The sequence below is a fragment of the Trematomus bernacchii genome, unplaced genomic scaffold (genome assembly GCF_902827165.1).
Source record: "Trematomus bernacchii unplaced genomic scaffold, fTreBer1.1, whole genome shotgun sequence".
Lineage (NCBI taxonomy): Eukaryota > Metazoa > Chordata > Actinopteri > Perciformes > Nototheniidae > Trematomus > Trematomus bernacchii.
Genome location: NW_022987886.1, coordinates 127946 through 142192, shown reverse-complemented (window position 1 = coordinate 142192; position 14247 = coordinate 127946). Strand labels below are relative to the sequence as shown.

Genomic DNA, 14247 nt, shown 5'->3' with positions numbered 1-14247 from the left:
AAATGACAGCACACTGCTGCTTGTTGGCAGGCTGACTCACTTGACTTGTCTCACACACACCCAGGGGGGGAGAAAGAGGACACATTGGAGCACTCATTGACCCAGGAAAGAGTCTTCAAAACACAGGTAAAAGTGTGTTAAAACAGTGGGGTAACATGTTTGAAATGACAGCACCACTGCTGCTTGTTGGCAGGCTGGACTCACTTGACTTGTCTCACACACACCCAGGGGGGGAGAAAGACACATGGGATCACTCATTGACCCAGGAAAGAGTCTTCAAAAACACAGGTAAAACTGTGTTAAACAGTGGGGCTAACATGTTTGAAATGACAGCACACTGCTGCTTGTTGGCAGGCTGACTCACTTGACTTGTCTCACACACACCCAGGGGGGGAGAAAGAGGACACATTGACCCAGGAAAGAGTCTTCAAAACACAGGTAAAAGTGTGTTAAACAGTGGGGTAACATGTTTGAAATGACAGCACACTGCTGCTTGTTGGCAGGCTGACTCACTTGACTTGTCTCACACACACCCAGGGGGGGGAGAAAGAGGACACATTGACCCAGGAAAGAGTCTTCAAAACACAGGTAAAACTGTGTTAAACAGTGGGGTAACATGTTTGAAATGACAGCACACTGCTGCTGGTTGGCAGGCTGACTCACTTGACTTGTCTCACACACACACCCAGGGGGGGGAGAAAGAGGACACATTGACCCAGGAAAGAGTCTTCAAAACACAGGTAAAACTGTGTTAAACAGTGGGGTAACATGTTTGAAATGACAGCACACTGCTGCTTGTTGGTAGGTAAACATTGTTTAATTGTTTAAGTGTTTTTAAATGTATGGAACAGTGTTTTGTCTCTTTCAAAACTCTCCCGTCATTGGCCGGATACATGGGGACGATTTTATATTCACTATGACCGTTACTATTCCAGTGAGACGAAGTACGTCCGGTGACGGGAGTGATCCCATGTTAATTTTGTCCAAAAACCAGAGCATTCCCTTATCTAAGCACTTCCCCAATATCCCCAACCTGTAATATGTATTGTATTTCCCACCGTGACTAAGAACACTGAGAACGCTGCTGACAACTCCAAAGTTTTAGTATAATCAATCACAGATATTTGATAGTTAAAACAGGTGTCTGCTCACCTCTTGTATATTGCGCGCTTGCAGTTGTCAACAGTGTCTCTTTGTCCTCCCCCTGGACTGGATTCTGTCCCCTGGCTGTCGGTGTTCCTTTCTAGAGATCCGCTCACAAACGTCGGGAGTCACCACTTGTTGGAGTAGAATACCTCTGCTACGCGCCGTTCGTTGGATGAGGCTGGATCTCTATTAAATTAAGAAAGGAATTGAAAACACCGGAATCAAAGTTATAACAAATTATCTGAGTTTACTTCTAGTAGGAAACCAAACACATATACAAGTTATACAGAGTACTCCGGGTACCCCGGGCTTTTAGATTCGTGATGCGATGCGGCTAAAATGTATCGGGATCAAACCACCCATCGAACGAGAAGAGAGTGCCTTCTGTCAATGGTGCGATGCGGACACAGTTCAACGGAGTCAACCACTCACCAAACCCAAAAGCAATTTTACACACACAAACGTCAGTATTTCTATCTGTCTTTGGGGCGGAGATTTGTCGATTCTTCCTTCCCACTTTTCTCCCAAGCGAATCAGAGAACCCCTGGGGAGGAGCTGTTTAAACTGACCACCTCCCCCAAGTGCCCTGACTGGCTGGATTCGCTTCTGGCCGGGTTCAATAGTTCTCTCCAGGACTTGAAATTCCAAAGTCCCCTAAGGTCAAAAGTCAATTCTTATCTCCGTCCCGATCTCCCCTCCCTACCTTTTCCAGGGGATCTTTTCCTATTTTACGATGTCTTTAACGACTTAGAAACAGCATCTGGCTCTTAGTGGTGATAAGGATCAATGTTGGTGTGTGAAACACAGAATCTCTAAGTCAGTGAATTTAAAAGTGAGAATAACATTCTTTTTCTAAGTGATTATCAAAACCCGTTCAAACAATATATGTTTACTTCAATACAGTGTAGAATCATATCTTCTTACTTCAGTGCTTATCCGAAAGTGTTTCCAAGGGCCTCTTGGTGGCATCCTCGTTCATGAGTTGATTGATGCTTGCCTCCGTAGGTGGATAAAGGCAGGCTGTTATTGAAAATTCTCCCCGTCGGGGAATCGAACCCCGGTCTTCTGCGTGACAAGCAGAGATACTGTCCACTATACTAACGAGGAATGCCCTAGCTGCAATCCTAGCACGTCAATCCCAGCACGTCAATCCTAGCACGTCAACCCTAGGTGGCGGTTTTCGAGGGGTTACAGGTCATATCCAGGATAGCATTTGGGTTCAGTATACAGTTGCTGTCACGAAAGTCCATGACGCTGCAGCTGTGACTGTATCCAGTGTAAAATCTCTCAGAGTCTCAGAAATCAACATGTGGTCCGTCGTTTTGAAGGTTTACAATGAAATATCAATGTTGTATCCACGCGCAAACGTGTACTTAGCTATTCAGCAGTTTCTGTAGTGTAGTGGTCATCACGTTTGCCTCACACGCGAAAGGTCCACGGCTCAAAACCGGGCAGAAACACTCTTCTTTGGTCCTGATCAACTTCAAAGAACTCAACCAAGAAAAGTTATCGGGAATCTAGATAGAGTAAAAAGCACTTTCAGAAATATGGCAGTTGAATGTTGAGTCTTTTCAAGACAATTGTTGGATGAGCAAGAAAATTGTTTGTTGAGCATGGCTTTTGAAATGTAAGGCTCTGGCTCTCCGTGTATTCAAATCGAAGAGGCATGTCGTCCTGTGAACAACTGAAGGTTGTTAATAGCAGTTATGCTGAGGGTACTTCAATTCTGCAACCAAGGACTTTATTTTCGTTCCTGCTCATAGTTTGTCCGGTCAAAATGGAAAATATAAAGGGATTTCTTTCCTTGCTTGATTTTGTCTGTCAAAAGTGCAATCGTTGAGCGCATTGCCGTGGTCCTTGATTGTAGTTCTCCTTCAATGATTTGAAGCATGCACTTGGTAGCTTTGTCATGGATGTTATAATGATGACCTTACGAAAGTTCAATTGCCATAGTTCAGGTACGTGCTTATCCGAAAGTGTTTCCAAGGGCCTCTTGGTGGCATCCTCGTTCATGAGTTGATTGATACTTGCCTCCGTAGGTGAATAAAGGCAGGCTGTTATTGAAAATTCTCCCCGTCGGGGAATCGAACCCCGGTCTTCTGCGTGACAAGCAGAGATACTGTCCACTATACTAACGAGGAATGTTCTAGTAGCAATCCTAGCACGTCAACCCTACGTGGCGCTCTTCGAGGGGTTACAGGTCATATCCAGGATAGCATTTGGGTTCAGTATACAGTTGCTGTCACGAAAGTCAATGACGCTGCAGCTGTGACTGGATCCAGTGTAAAATCTCTCAGAGTCTCAGAAATCAACATGTGGTCCGTCGTTTTGAAGGTTTACAATTAAATATCAATGTTGCATCTACGCGCAAACGTGTACTTAGCTTTCCAGCAGTTTCTGTAGTGTAGTGGTCATCACGTTCGCCTAACACGCGAAAGGTCCCCGGCTCAAAACCGGGCAGAAACACTCTTCTTTGATCCTGATCAACTTCAAAGAACTCAACCAAGAAGAGTTATCGGGAATCTAGATAGAGTAAAAAGCACTTTCAGTAATATGGCAGTTGAATGTTGAGTCTTTTCAAGACAATTGTTTGTTGAGCATGGCTTTTGAATTGTACGGCTTTGGCTCTCCGTGTATTCAAATCGAAGAGGCATGTCGTCCTGTGAACAACTGAAGGTTGTTAATAGCAGTTATGCTCAGGGTACTTCAATTCTGCAACCAAGGACTTTCTTTTCGTTCCTGCTCATAGTTTGTCCGGTCAAAATGGAAAATATAAAGGGATTTCTTTCCTTGCTTGATTTTGTCTGTCAAAAGTGCAATCGTTGAGCGCATTGCAGTGGTCATTGATTGTAATTCTCCTTCAATGATTTGAAGCATGCTCTTGGTAGCTTTGTCATGGATATTATAATGATGACCATACGAAATTTCAGTTGCCATGGTTCAGGTACGCGCTTATCCGAAAGTGTTTCCAAGGGCCTCTTGGTGGCATCCTCGTTCATGAGTTGATTGATGCTTGCCTCCTTTGGTGAATAAAGGCTGGCTGTTATTGAAAATTCTCCCCGTCGGGGAATCGAACCCCGGTCTTCTGCGTGACAAGCAGAGATACTGTCCACTATACTAACGAGGAATGTTCTAGTAGCAATCCTAGCACGTCAACCCTACGTGGCGCTCTTCGAGGGGTTACAGGTCATATCCAGGATAGCATTTGGGTTCAGTATACAGTTGCTGTCACGAAAGTCAATGACGCTGCAGCTGTGACTGGATCCAGTGTAAAATCTCTCAGAGTCTCAGAAATCAACATGTGGTCCGTCGTTTTGAAGGTTTACAATTAAATATCAATGTTGCATCTACGCGCAAACGTGTACTTAGCTTTCCAGCAGTTTCTGTAGTGTAGTGGTCATCACGTTCGCCTAACACGCGAAAGGTCCCCGGCTCAAAACCGGGCAGAAACACTCTTCTTTGATCCTGATCAACTTCAAAGAACTCAACCAAGAAGAGTTATCGGGAATCTAGATAGAGTAAAAAGCACTTTCAGTAATATGGCAGTTGAATGTTGAGTCTTTTCAAGACAATTGTTTGTTGAGCATGGCTTTTGAATTGTACGGCTTTGGCTCTCCGTGTATTCAAATCGAAGAGGCATGTCGTCCTGTGAACAACTGAAGGTTGTTAATAGCAGTTATGCTCAGGGTACTTCAATTCTGCAACCAAGGACTTTCTTTTCGTTCCTGCTCATAGTTTGTCCGGTCAAAATGGAAAATATAAAGGGATTTCTTTCCTTGCTTGATTTTGTCTGTCAAAAGTGCAATCGTTGAGCGCATTGCAGTGGTCATTGATTGTAATTCTCCTTCAATGATTTGAAGCATGCTCTTGGTAGCTTTGTCATGGATATTATAATGATGACCATACGAAATTTCAGTTGCCATGGTTCAGGTACGCGCTTATCCGAAAGTGTTTCCAAGGGCCTCTTGGTGGCATCCTCGTTCATGAGTTGATTGATGCTTGCCTCCTTTGGTGAATAAAGGCTGGCTGTTATTGAAAATTCTCCCCGTCGGGGAATCGAACCCCGGTCTTCTGCGTGACAAGCAGAGATACTGTCCACTATACTAACGAGGAATGCCCTAGCTGCAATCCTAGCACGTCAATCCCAGCACGTCAATCCTAGCACGTCAACCCTAGGTGGCGGTTTTCGAGGGGTTACAGGTCATATCCAGGATAGCATTTGGGTTCAGTATACAGTTGCTGTCACGAAAGTCCATGACGCTGCAGCTGTGACTGTATCCAGTGTAAAATCTCTCAGAGTCTCAGAAATCAACATGTGGTCCGTCGTTTTGAAGGTTTACAACGAAATATCAATGTTGTATCCACGCGCAAACGTGTACTTAGCTATTCAGCAGTTTCTGTAGTGTAGTGGTCATCACGTTTGCCTCACACGCGAAAGGTCCCTGGCTCAAAACCGGGCAGAAACACTCTTCTTTGGTCCTGATCAACTTCAAAGAACTCAACCAAGAAAAGTTATCGGGAATCTAGATAGAGTAAAAAGCACTTTCAGAAATATGGCAGTTGAATGTTGAGTCTTTTCAAGACAATTGTTGGATGAGCAAGAAAATTGTTTGTTGAGCATGGCTTTTGAATTGCAAGGCTCTGGCTCTCCGTGTATTCAAATCGAAGAGGCATGTCGTCCTGTGAACAACTGAAGGTTGTTAATAGCAGTTATGCTGAGGGTACTTCAATTCTGCAACCAAGGACTTTATTTTCGTTCCTGCTCATAGTTTGTCCGGTCAAAATGGAAAATATAAAGGGATTTCTTTCCTTGCTTGATTTTGTCTGTCAAAAGTGCAATCGTTGAGCGCATTGCCGTGGTCCTTTATTGTAGTTCTCCTTCAATGATTTGAAGCATGCACTTGGTAGCTTTGTCATGGATGTTATAATGATGACCTTACGAAAGTTCAATTGCCATGGTTCAGGTACGTGCTTATCCGAAAGTGTTTCCAAGGGCCTCTTGGTGGCATCCTCGTTCATGAGTTGATTGATGCTTGCCTCCGTAGGTGAATAAAGGCAGGCTGTTATTGAAAATTCTCCCCGTCGGGGAATCGAACCCCGGTCTCCCGCGCGGCGGCCAGGGATTCTTTCATGAATCTTTAATGGAAGCAACAAACCAGTCTCTATGGCACTGTTGAACCAGAGCCGATGTCATATATATTTGGCCGCTGCCGCGAGTGGCGCTGTGGCGCACTTTTGCCAGTGAGACCCTGTCTGCTCATCCCCCCGCCTTCACAGCGACGTAAATGCATACATATTTTTCAACTCTGGACATTACGACCAAATTATAAGGTAAGTTAAGTTATATTAACATGAATTAACAGAGAAGCGACATGTAATGTTATGTTATCTGGGCTTTGTCTGACGTGTTTTAGTTTAAATATAAAATAAAATACGCTATAAAGTGGTCCGTGTTTCCTACGTGTATCGAGTCTAACGGTACTTTGGGATGAATTACATTGTTAATGTAAAGTTAATTCAACTTAAGCCGCTTAAAGTTCATGTGGTAGGATTTCTGTGTGAGTTTATTGTGTTTTTGTTGACTTGGTGAGGCGCAATTACCGCGAGTTACTTGTGGCGAAATCCTCCGTGCGCGTTTACATTAATGTATATTTAAATATATAAATTAACGCTAACTACCATGTAAGATTACCATTAACTCCCGTATTATTTTCCAATAAACCGGGGTTAGATATACTAACCCATCACTGTTTCAAAACACAGCGTGGGGACAAGTTAACAGCAGTTTACTTTTGGATAAAAAAGTATTATGTATATTCAGCTGTGCCGTTGCCCAGACGGGGTTAAATATACATAATAGATGCAGACACACACACACACACACACACACACACACACACTGCTAAACACCAGAACTGTTGAAACCACATCCATAACATTCATCTACTACTTAGTAATTATTTATCTAATATATCATTCAGCCTTGGCTGAGCTCCCTTTGTTAGTTAACCTGTTTCACACTTTCCCCCCGGTACCGGGCGGATAAACGCGTCATTTGCAGGAAACAACGTCTAAGGAATCTTAATATTGAATAAAACTATGAATGTGTTATATCCATGTAACGGGAAGAAACTCAGCTAACTGATCTTTTTAAAAAAAAAAATCAAAAAAAACCCACATTGCTAGCACTCAGCCTCTGAATTAGCCTCAAGCGAAAAAAACGTAACATACTAAGGCAACTAAACTCACTCTAACTCCCTTATTACTTATCCTAGATGCACAACCAACCACTCTTTTTTGGTGTCCTGGAGACACTGAATCTAACGGTGCCCTCCTCAACACTCAGTGATAAACATTCGCGACGCTCTAAACGAAAGCGTACATCATCACATGTGGAGCTAAGAAGCTAAACACGTAAATATGGCTTACCTTGGTCAAAAGTGGTCTTCAATGGCATTAAAACGATAAAAAAACGATGCTGCAGTTAATCCATAGGTTCATCCTATGTGTCTGTGCCTTCTTTGAAATTATTTCTGATAATCCATAAGCAATACAACTGCGTTTTAGTTTCCAAACTCCAGAAGGAGACATTCCTCCACTTTGGTTTCGTTTTCCACACGCGAAGCAACCACATTTTTTCTTTACAACGTGTCTGGGTGGGAGCCTCCCCCTTCGATTCTATTGGCTCTAACGGTCACAAGGGTATGTCAACCAACCAAATCGAGCAAGGGGGGCCAGAGATAGGTCAAATCCACCCAAATGACCCCAGATGGCCCAGTTTTTGGCTAAATCTCTCTAAAAAGGTCAAATATCACTTGTTTTGCATCAATCTTGATACAGGGTACTTATTATATGTTGTACTTTGGATTCCTAAAGCTTTTAGTCTACTAACCCATCATCCAAGGGTAGTTTTCACTATCTGTAAAAAATAATTTTTGGACGGACACTATAATTTACAGTTTTTTTACTATGTAAAATCTGAATTTTCTTTAAAATAAAAAACATTTATATTGATTCTGACACTTCTACATCCAACTCACAGGTTTATCATTACTTTGAGAACAAAGATTATTAATTTAACCCTTTTAGAAGGGAAGATATGGTCATTTGTTCTGGGAATGTCATTTTCGAGCCTGAGACCTGAAAAACAGGCTCAGAGTGGAACAGGTTAAAAGGGTTTGACCCATGGGGGAGGGGTAATGGAAGTGTAAATAGTTTCAACAAACACACAGCTCCAGACATACAGGAACAAAGATCAACAATATCTGATCCAAAGTAAAATAGCACTACATATATCATAGCACAATGTGAATGTGCAGACAGTTAAAGTCTGCTCTCTATTAGACCCCACCTGTGAACATCATTAACTCACTGATATATATTTTCTTCTTGACAGATAAAATGCAAAAATCTTTTGGCTATCCCTCCATGCAGCCCCTGCTCTTCCTGTAAAGAGACTTGTGCCCCTACCAAAGGAGCTGATGTTTCTGATGCCGGAACCATCCGCCCCGACACCAACAGAGACCAACATCACTGTTCCAGGTGTGTATATGTTTGACTCTTTGCACCTTGTACAGTTTGCTGACTACAGTGAAGATGCTAAGCGTCATACAACATTATTTCTTTATTTTACTGTTGATAATAATGACATGTTTTAATATTTTCTATAGTGGCTCCTGAGATTTCTGCAGAGCCCTGTCAACCGACACTGCATCCACCAGCTGCACCAACACAAAGTGAGTAATAATAACAATACATCACATTTTTGAGGCACCTTCAAGTGTTTGAATGTTTCTCATTTGGATGTGTACTTGCTAGAAATCATTTTTCACAAAATCTCACACACACACACACACAATATCGTAATTATTTGCCATGTGTTTTTATTTATTGTCTGCCTAGGTCAGCCATTACCCAGGCCATCAACGGTCCCCAGCTGTCCTCCTCCTCCTCCTCCTCCTCCTCCTCCTCCTCCTCCTCCTCCTCCTCCTCCGCTTCCTGCCTACAACCAGGATGTCAGTCAGTGGAACTGTCCGTTCCTGTACGCAACCCTCTGAAGATGGTGTCATTGTGGCGTCGCCCTCCCCAGCCAGAGCTGATTGACAGTGTTGATGATCTTCCCTGCGCCAAGTATTTTCAGCTCCATCCCTTTTTCATCTGGAAGCCAGAAAATGACAATTTGATGGGACGGCTGAGGAACAACTACACTCTGCCGTGTATTGACGGCTGTGCTCAGCCTCAAATTGCCTCTGCTGGTGTTGGTAGGCCTCGTGTGATTGTCGGCATCACCGGACAGTACTACTTGCTGTCTTCAAGGCTCTGCTGCAAAGTCTGCCGGAAGAGGTGGTATGCCGACAACCCATCCTGGCTGGAAAAGCTCCCCAAGAGGTTCACCAACCTGCTGCCAGCAGTACTGACTTACAAGAAAGCCATCTGTAAGTCGGTACTGGACGAGCTCAGGCGCACCGGTAAGTCACCCACTGATATGGCAAAGCAGATCACGGAGATGATGCACCTGAAATATGAACGGGCTGACCTGGCGTACCTCCTCAGCTGTAAGAACATCATGGATGGTGAGGAAGGAAAGTACGACCAGAAGACAATTACCCAGTTCCTTCGGCAATTGTCTCCCTTTGGAGAGTATGGGGACTCTGATGGCTGGAACGGGATCTCTGTGTCTGCACACTACCTGACAGACTGCCTCCTGTGTGTCTGTTAATGCCAAATTGTCATCCTTTCTGTTGTTTATAATAAAGATGTTTTCTTGATTCATATCTACATGTCTCATTCATAAGTAAATGATTTATACTACATGGTCCATATCTTAAATATAAATAATACCTTCTGAGTTTTTCTTTATATTTAAATAAATATAAACACAATAACAGTTACTATAACACATTAGGATAAGATGTTTTCTTGATTAATATATACATGTCTCATTCATAAGTAAATGATTTATACTACATGGTCCATATCTTAAATATAAATAATACCTTCTGAGTTTTTCTTTTGAAGGTAATAAATAAATATAAACACAATAACAGTTACTATAACACATTAGGATTCACATTTCTTGATTCATAGATAGCTCTTTATCTTTGATAATGTATCACAGACTTTGCCCCAACCGGGTGTCGAACCTGCGAACAGAAGAAATCTCAGCTGGCTAAGACGGCGGTTCACAGCTTCAGTAATGCTGCAATTTTATTGGCTGTCCTAAGCACGTCTCGCATTGGCTGTCACTATGCCACCTAAGCACGTCGCGCATTGGCTGTCACTCTATGCCACCTAAGCACGTCTTGCCCCTCCGTGACAAGCAGAGATACTGTCCACTATACTAACGAGGAATGTTCTAGTAGCAATCCTAGCATGTCAACCCTACGTGGCGCTCTTCGAGGGGTTACAGGTCATATCCAGGATAACATTTGGGTTCAGTATACAGTTGCTGTCACGAAAGTCAATGACGCTGCAGCTGTGACTGGATCCAGTGTAAAATCTCTCAGAGTCTCAGAAATCAACATGTGGTCCGTCGTTTTGAAGGTTTACAATTAAATATCAATGTTGCATCTACGCGCAAACGTGTACTTAGCTTTCAAGCAGTTTCTGTAGTGTAGTGGTCATCACGTTCGCCTAACACGCGAAAGGTCCCCGGCTCAAAACCGGGCAGAAACACTCTTCTTTGATCCTGATCAACTTCAAAGAACTCAACCAAGAAGAGTTATCGGGAATCTAGATAGAGTAAAAAGCACTTTCAGTAATATGGCAGTTGAATGTTGAGTCTTTTCAAGACAATTGTTTGTTGAGCATGGCTTTTGAATTGTACGGCTTTGGCTCTCCGTGTATTCAAATCGAAGAGGCATGTCGTCCTGTGAACAACTGAAGGTTGTTAATAGCAGTTATGCTCAGGGTACTTCAATTCTGCAACCAAGGACTTTCTTTTCGTTGCTGCTCATAGTTTGTCCGGTCAAAATGGAAAATATAAAGGGATTTCTTTCCTTGCTTGATTTTGTCTGTCAAAAGTGCAATCGTTGAGCGCATTGCAGTGGTCATTGATTGTAATTCTCCTTCAATGATTTGAAGCATGCTCTTGGTAGCTTTGTCATGGATATTATAATGATGACCATACGAAATTTCAGTTGCCATGGTTCAGGTACGCGCTTATCCGAAAGTGTTTCCAAGGGCCTCTTGGTGGCATCCTCGTTCATGAGTTGATTGATGCTTGCCTCCTTTGGTGAATAAAGGCTGGCTGTTATTGAAAATTCTCCCCGTCGGGGAATCGAACCCCGGTCTTCTGCGTGACAAGCAGAGATACTGTCCACTATACTAACGAGGAATGTTCTAGTAGCAATCCTAGCACGTCAACCCTACGTGGCTCTCTTCGAGGGGTTACAGGTCATATCCAGGATAGCATTTGGGTTCAGTATACAGTTGCTGTCACGAAAGTCAATGACGCTGCAGCTGTGACTGGATCCAGTGTAAAATCTCTCAGAGTCTCAGAAATCAACATGTGGTCCGTCGTTTTGAAGGTTTACAATGAAATATCAATGTTGCATCTACGCGCAAACGTGTACTTAGCTTTCCAGCAGTTTCTGTAGTGTAGTGGTCATCACGTTCGCCTAACATGCGAAAGGTCCCCGGCTCAAAACCGGGCAGAAACACTCTTCTTTGATCCTGATCAACTTCAAAGAACTCAACCAAGAAGAGTTATCGGGAATCTAGATAGAGTAAAAAGCACTTTCAGTAATATGGCAGTTGAATGTTGAGTCTTTTCAAGACAATTGTTTGTTGAGCATGGCTTTTGAATTGTACGGCTTTGGCTCTCCGTGTATTCAAATCGAAGAGGCATGTCGTCCTGTGAACAACTGAAGGTTGTTAATAGCAGTTATGCTCAGGGTACTTCAATTCTGCAACCAAGGACTTTCTTTTCGTTCCTGCTCATAGTTTGTCCGGTCAAAATGGAAAATATAAAGGGATTTCTTTCCTTGCTTGATTTTGTCTGTCAAAAGTGCAATCGTTGAGCGCATTGCAGTGGTCATTGATTGTAATTCTCCTTCAATGATTTGAAGCATGCTCTTGGTAGCTTTGTCATGGATATTATAATGATGACCATACGAAATTTCAGTTGCCATGGTTCAGGTACGCGCTTATCCGAAAGTGTTTCCAAGGGCCTCTTGGTGGCATCCTCGTTCATGAGTTGATTGATGCTTGCCTCCTTTGGTGAATAAAGGCTGGCTGTTATTGAAAATTCTCCCCGTCGGGGAATCGAACCCCGGTCTTCTGCGTGACAAGCAGAGATACTGTCCACTATACTAACGAGGAATGTTCTAGTAGCAATCCTAGCACGTCAACCCTACGTGGCGCTCTTCGAGGGGTTACAGGTCATATCCAGGATAGCATTTGGGTTCAGTATACAGTTGCTGTCACGAAAGTCAATGACGCTGCAGCTGTGACTGGATCCAGTGTAAAATCTCTCAGAGTCTCAGAAATCAACATGTGGTCCGTCGTTTTGAAGGTTTACAATTAAATATCAATGTTGCATCTACGCGCAAACGTGTACTTAGCTTTCCAGCAGTTTCTGTAGTGTAGTGGTCATCACGTTCGCCTAACACGCGAAAGGTCCCCGGCTCAAAACCGGGCAGAAACACTCTTCTTTGATCCTGATCAACTTCAAAGAACTCAACCAAGAAGAGTTATCGGGAATCTAGATAGAGTAAAAAGCACTTTCAGTAATATGGCAGTTGAATGTTGAGTCTTTTCAAGACAATTGTTTGTTGAGCATGGCTTTTGAATTGTACGGCTTTGGCTCTCCGTGTATTCAAATCGAAGAGGCATGTCGTCCTGTGAACAACTGAAGGTTGTTAATAGCAGTTATGCTCAGGGTACTTCAATTCTGCAACCAAGGACTTTCTTTTCGTTCCTGCTCATAGTTTGTCCGGTCAAAATGGAAAATATAAAGGGATTTCTTTCCTTGCTTGATTTTGTCTGTCAAAAGTGCAATCGTTGAGCGCATTGCAGTGGTCATTGATTGTAATTCTCCTTCAATGATTTGAAGCATGCTCTTGGTAGCTTTGTCATGGATATTATAATGATGACCATACGAAATTTCAGTTGCCATGGTTCAGGTACGCGCTTATCCGAAAGTGTTTCCAAGGGCCTCTTGGTGGCATCCTCGTTCATGAGTTGATTGATGCTTGCCTCCTTTGGTGAATAAAGGCTGGCTGTTATTGAAAATTCTCCCCGTCGGGGAATCGAACCCCGGTCTTCTGCGTGACAAGCAGAGATACTGTCCACTATACTAACGAGGAATGTTCTAGTAGCAATCCTAGCACGTCAACCCTACGTGGCGCTCTTCGAGGGGTTACAGGTCATATCCAGGATAGCATTTGGGTTCAGTATACAGTTGCTGTCACGAAAGTCAATGACGCTGCAGCTGTGACTGGATCCAGTGTAAAATCTCTCAGAGTCTCAGAAATCAACATGTGGTCCGTCGTTTTGAAGGTTTACAATTAAATATCAATGTTGCATCTACGCGCAAACGTGTACTTAGCTTTCCAGCAGTTTCTGTAGTGTAGTGGTCATCACGTTCGCCTAACACGCGAAAGGTCCCCGGCTCAAAACCGGGCAGAAACACTCTTCTTTGATCCTGATCAACTTCAAAGAACTCAACCAAGAAGAGTTATCGGGAATCTAGATAGAGTAAAAAGCACTTTCAGTAATATGGCAGTTGAATGTTGAGTCTTTTCAAGACAATTGTTTGTTGAGCATGGCTTTTGAATTGTACGGCTTTGGCTCTCCGTGTATTCAAATCGAAGAGGCATGTCGTCCTGTGAACAACTGAAGGTTGTTAATAGCAGTTATGCTGAGGGTACTTCAATTCTGCAACCAAGGACTTTCTTTTCGTTCCTGCTCATAGTTTGTCCGGTCAAAATGGAAAATATAAAGGGATTTCTTTCCTTGCTTGATTTTGTCTGTCAAAAGTGCAATCGTTGAGCACATTGCAGTGGTCATTGATTGTAATTCTCCTTCAATGATTTGAAGCATGCTCTTGGTAGCTTTGTCATGGATATTATAATGATGACCATACGAAATTTCAGTTGC

At 43.0% G+C, this 14247-nt stretch overlaps 1 protein-coding gene and 15 non-coding genes across 18 annotated transcripts; 9 read left to right on the top strand and 7 right to left on the bottom strand.

Annotated features, from left to right (window-relative positions):
• Window positions 1–2181: 2181 nt before the first annotated feature.
• On the bottom strand, window positions 2182–2253 carry trnad-guc. Its single transcript has one exon. It is a non-coding gene; the product is annotated as a tRNA-Asp (tRNA).
• Window positions 2254–2533: 280 nt separating this feature from the next.
• On the top strand, window positions 2534–2606 carry trnav-cac. Its single transcript has one exon. It is a non-coding gene; the product is annotated as a tRNA-Val (tRNA).
• A 609-nt stretch (window positions 2607–3215) lies between these two features.
• Window positions 3216–3287, bottom strand: trnad-guc. Its single transcript has one exon. It is a non-coding gene; the product is annotated as a tRNA-Asp (tRNA).
• A 252-nt stretch (window positions 3288–3539) lies between these two features.
• trnav-aac lies at window positions 3540–3612 on the top strand. The gene has a single exon. It is a non-coding gene; the product is annotated as a tRNA-Val (tRNA).
• A 589-nt stretch (window positions 3613–4201) lies between these two features.
• Window positions 4202–4273, bottom strand: trnad-guc. Its single transcript has one exon. It is a non-coding gene; the product is annotated as a tRNA-Asp (tRNA).
• A 252-nt stretch (window positions 4274–4525) lies between these two features.
• Window positions 4526–4598, top strand: trnav-aac. The gene has a single exon. It is a non-coding gene; the product is annotated as a tRNA-Val (tRNA).
• A 589-nt stretch (window positions 4599–5187) lies between these two features.
• On the bottom strand, window positions 5188–5259 carry trnad-guc. Its single transcript has one exon. It is a non-coding gene; the product is annotated as a tRNA-Asp (tRNA).
• A 280-nt stretch (window positions 5260–5539) lies between these two features.
• trnav-cac lies at window positions 5540–5612 on the top strand. The gene has a single exon. It is a non-coding gene; the product is annotated as a tRNA-Val (tRNA).
• Window positions 5613–6281: 669 nt separating this feature from the next.
• On the top strand, window positions 6282–9920 carry LOC117469727. 3 transcript variants are annotated; one of them, XM_034114222.1, is made up of 4 exons: window positions 6282–6477; window positions 8581–8688; window positions 8817–8882; window positions 9049–9920. In XM_034114222.1, exon 4 carries the CDS (start codon window positions 9206–9208, stop codon window positions 9863–9865), a length of 660 nt encoding a protein of 219 aa, XP_033970113.1. In that variant the 5' UTR covers window positions 6282–6477; window positions 8581–8688; window positions 8817–8882; window positions 9049–9205; the 3' UTR covers window positions 9866–9920. The 3 variants fall into 3 exon arrangements, with proteins under 3 accessions (XP_033970113.1, XP_033970112.1, XP_033970111.1); XM_034114221.1 differs by having other exon boundaries at window positions 8543–8688; XM_034114220.1 differs by lacking the exon at window positions 6282–6477 and adding an exon at window positions 7036–7150 and having other exon boundaries at window positions 8314–8688.
• Window positions 9921–10748: 828 nt separating this feature from the next.
• trnav-aac lies at window positions 10749–10821 on the top strand. The gene has a single exon. It is a non-coding gene; the product is annotated as a tRNA-Val (tRNA).
• A 589-nt stretch (window positions 10822–11410) lies between these two features.
• trnad-guc lies at window positions 11411–11482 on the bottom strand. Its single transcript has one exon. It is a non-coding gene; the product is annotated as a tRNA-Asp (tRNA).
• A 252-nt stretch (window positions 11483–11734) lies between these two features.
• On the top strand, window positions 11735–11807 carry trnav-aac. Its single transcript has one exon. It is a non-coding gene; the product is annotated as a tRNA-Val (tRNA).
• Window positions 11808–12396: 589 nt separating this feature from the next.
• trnad-guc lies at window positions 12397–12468 on the bottom strand. The gene has a single exon. It is a non-coding gene; the product is annotated as a tRNA-Asp (tRNA).
• A 252-nt stretch (window positions 12469–12720) lies between these two features.
• On the top strand, window positions 12721–12793 carry trnav-aac. Its single transcript has one exon. It is a non-coding gene; the product is annotated as a tRNA-Val (tRNA).
• A 589-nt stretch (window positions 12794–13382) lies between these two features.
• trnad-guc lies at window positions 13383–13454 on the bottom strand. Its single transcript has one exon. It is a non-coding gene; the product is annotated as a tRNA-Asp (tRNA).
• A 252-nt stretch (window positions 13455–13706) lies between these two features.
• On the top strand, window positions 13707–13779 carry trnav-aac. The gene has a single exon. It is a non-coding gene; the product is annotated as a tRNA-Val (tRNA).
• Window positions 13780–14247: the final 468 nt, after the last annotated feature.

Coding starts and splice junctions, on each gene's coding strand:
- LOC117469727 (XM_034114222.1), top strand. CDS start 9,206: ATGGTGTCATTGTGGCGTCGCCCTCCCCAGCCAGAGCTGATTGACAGT.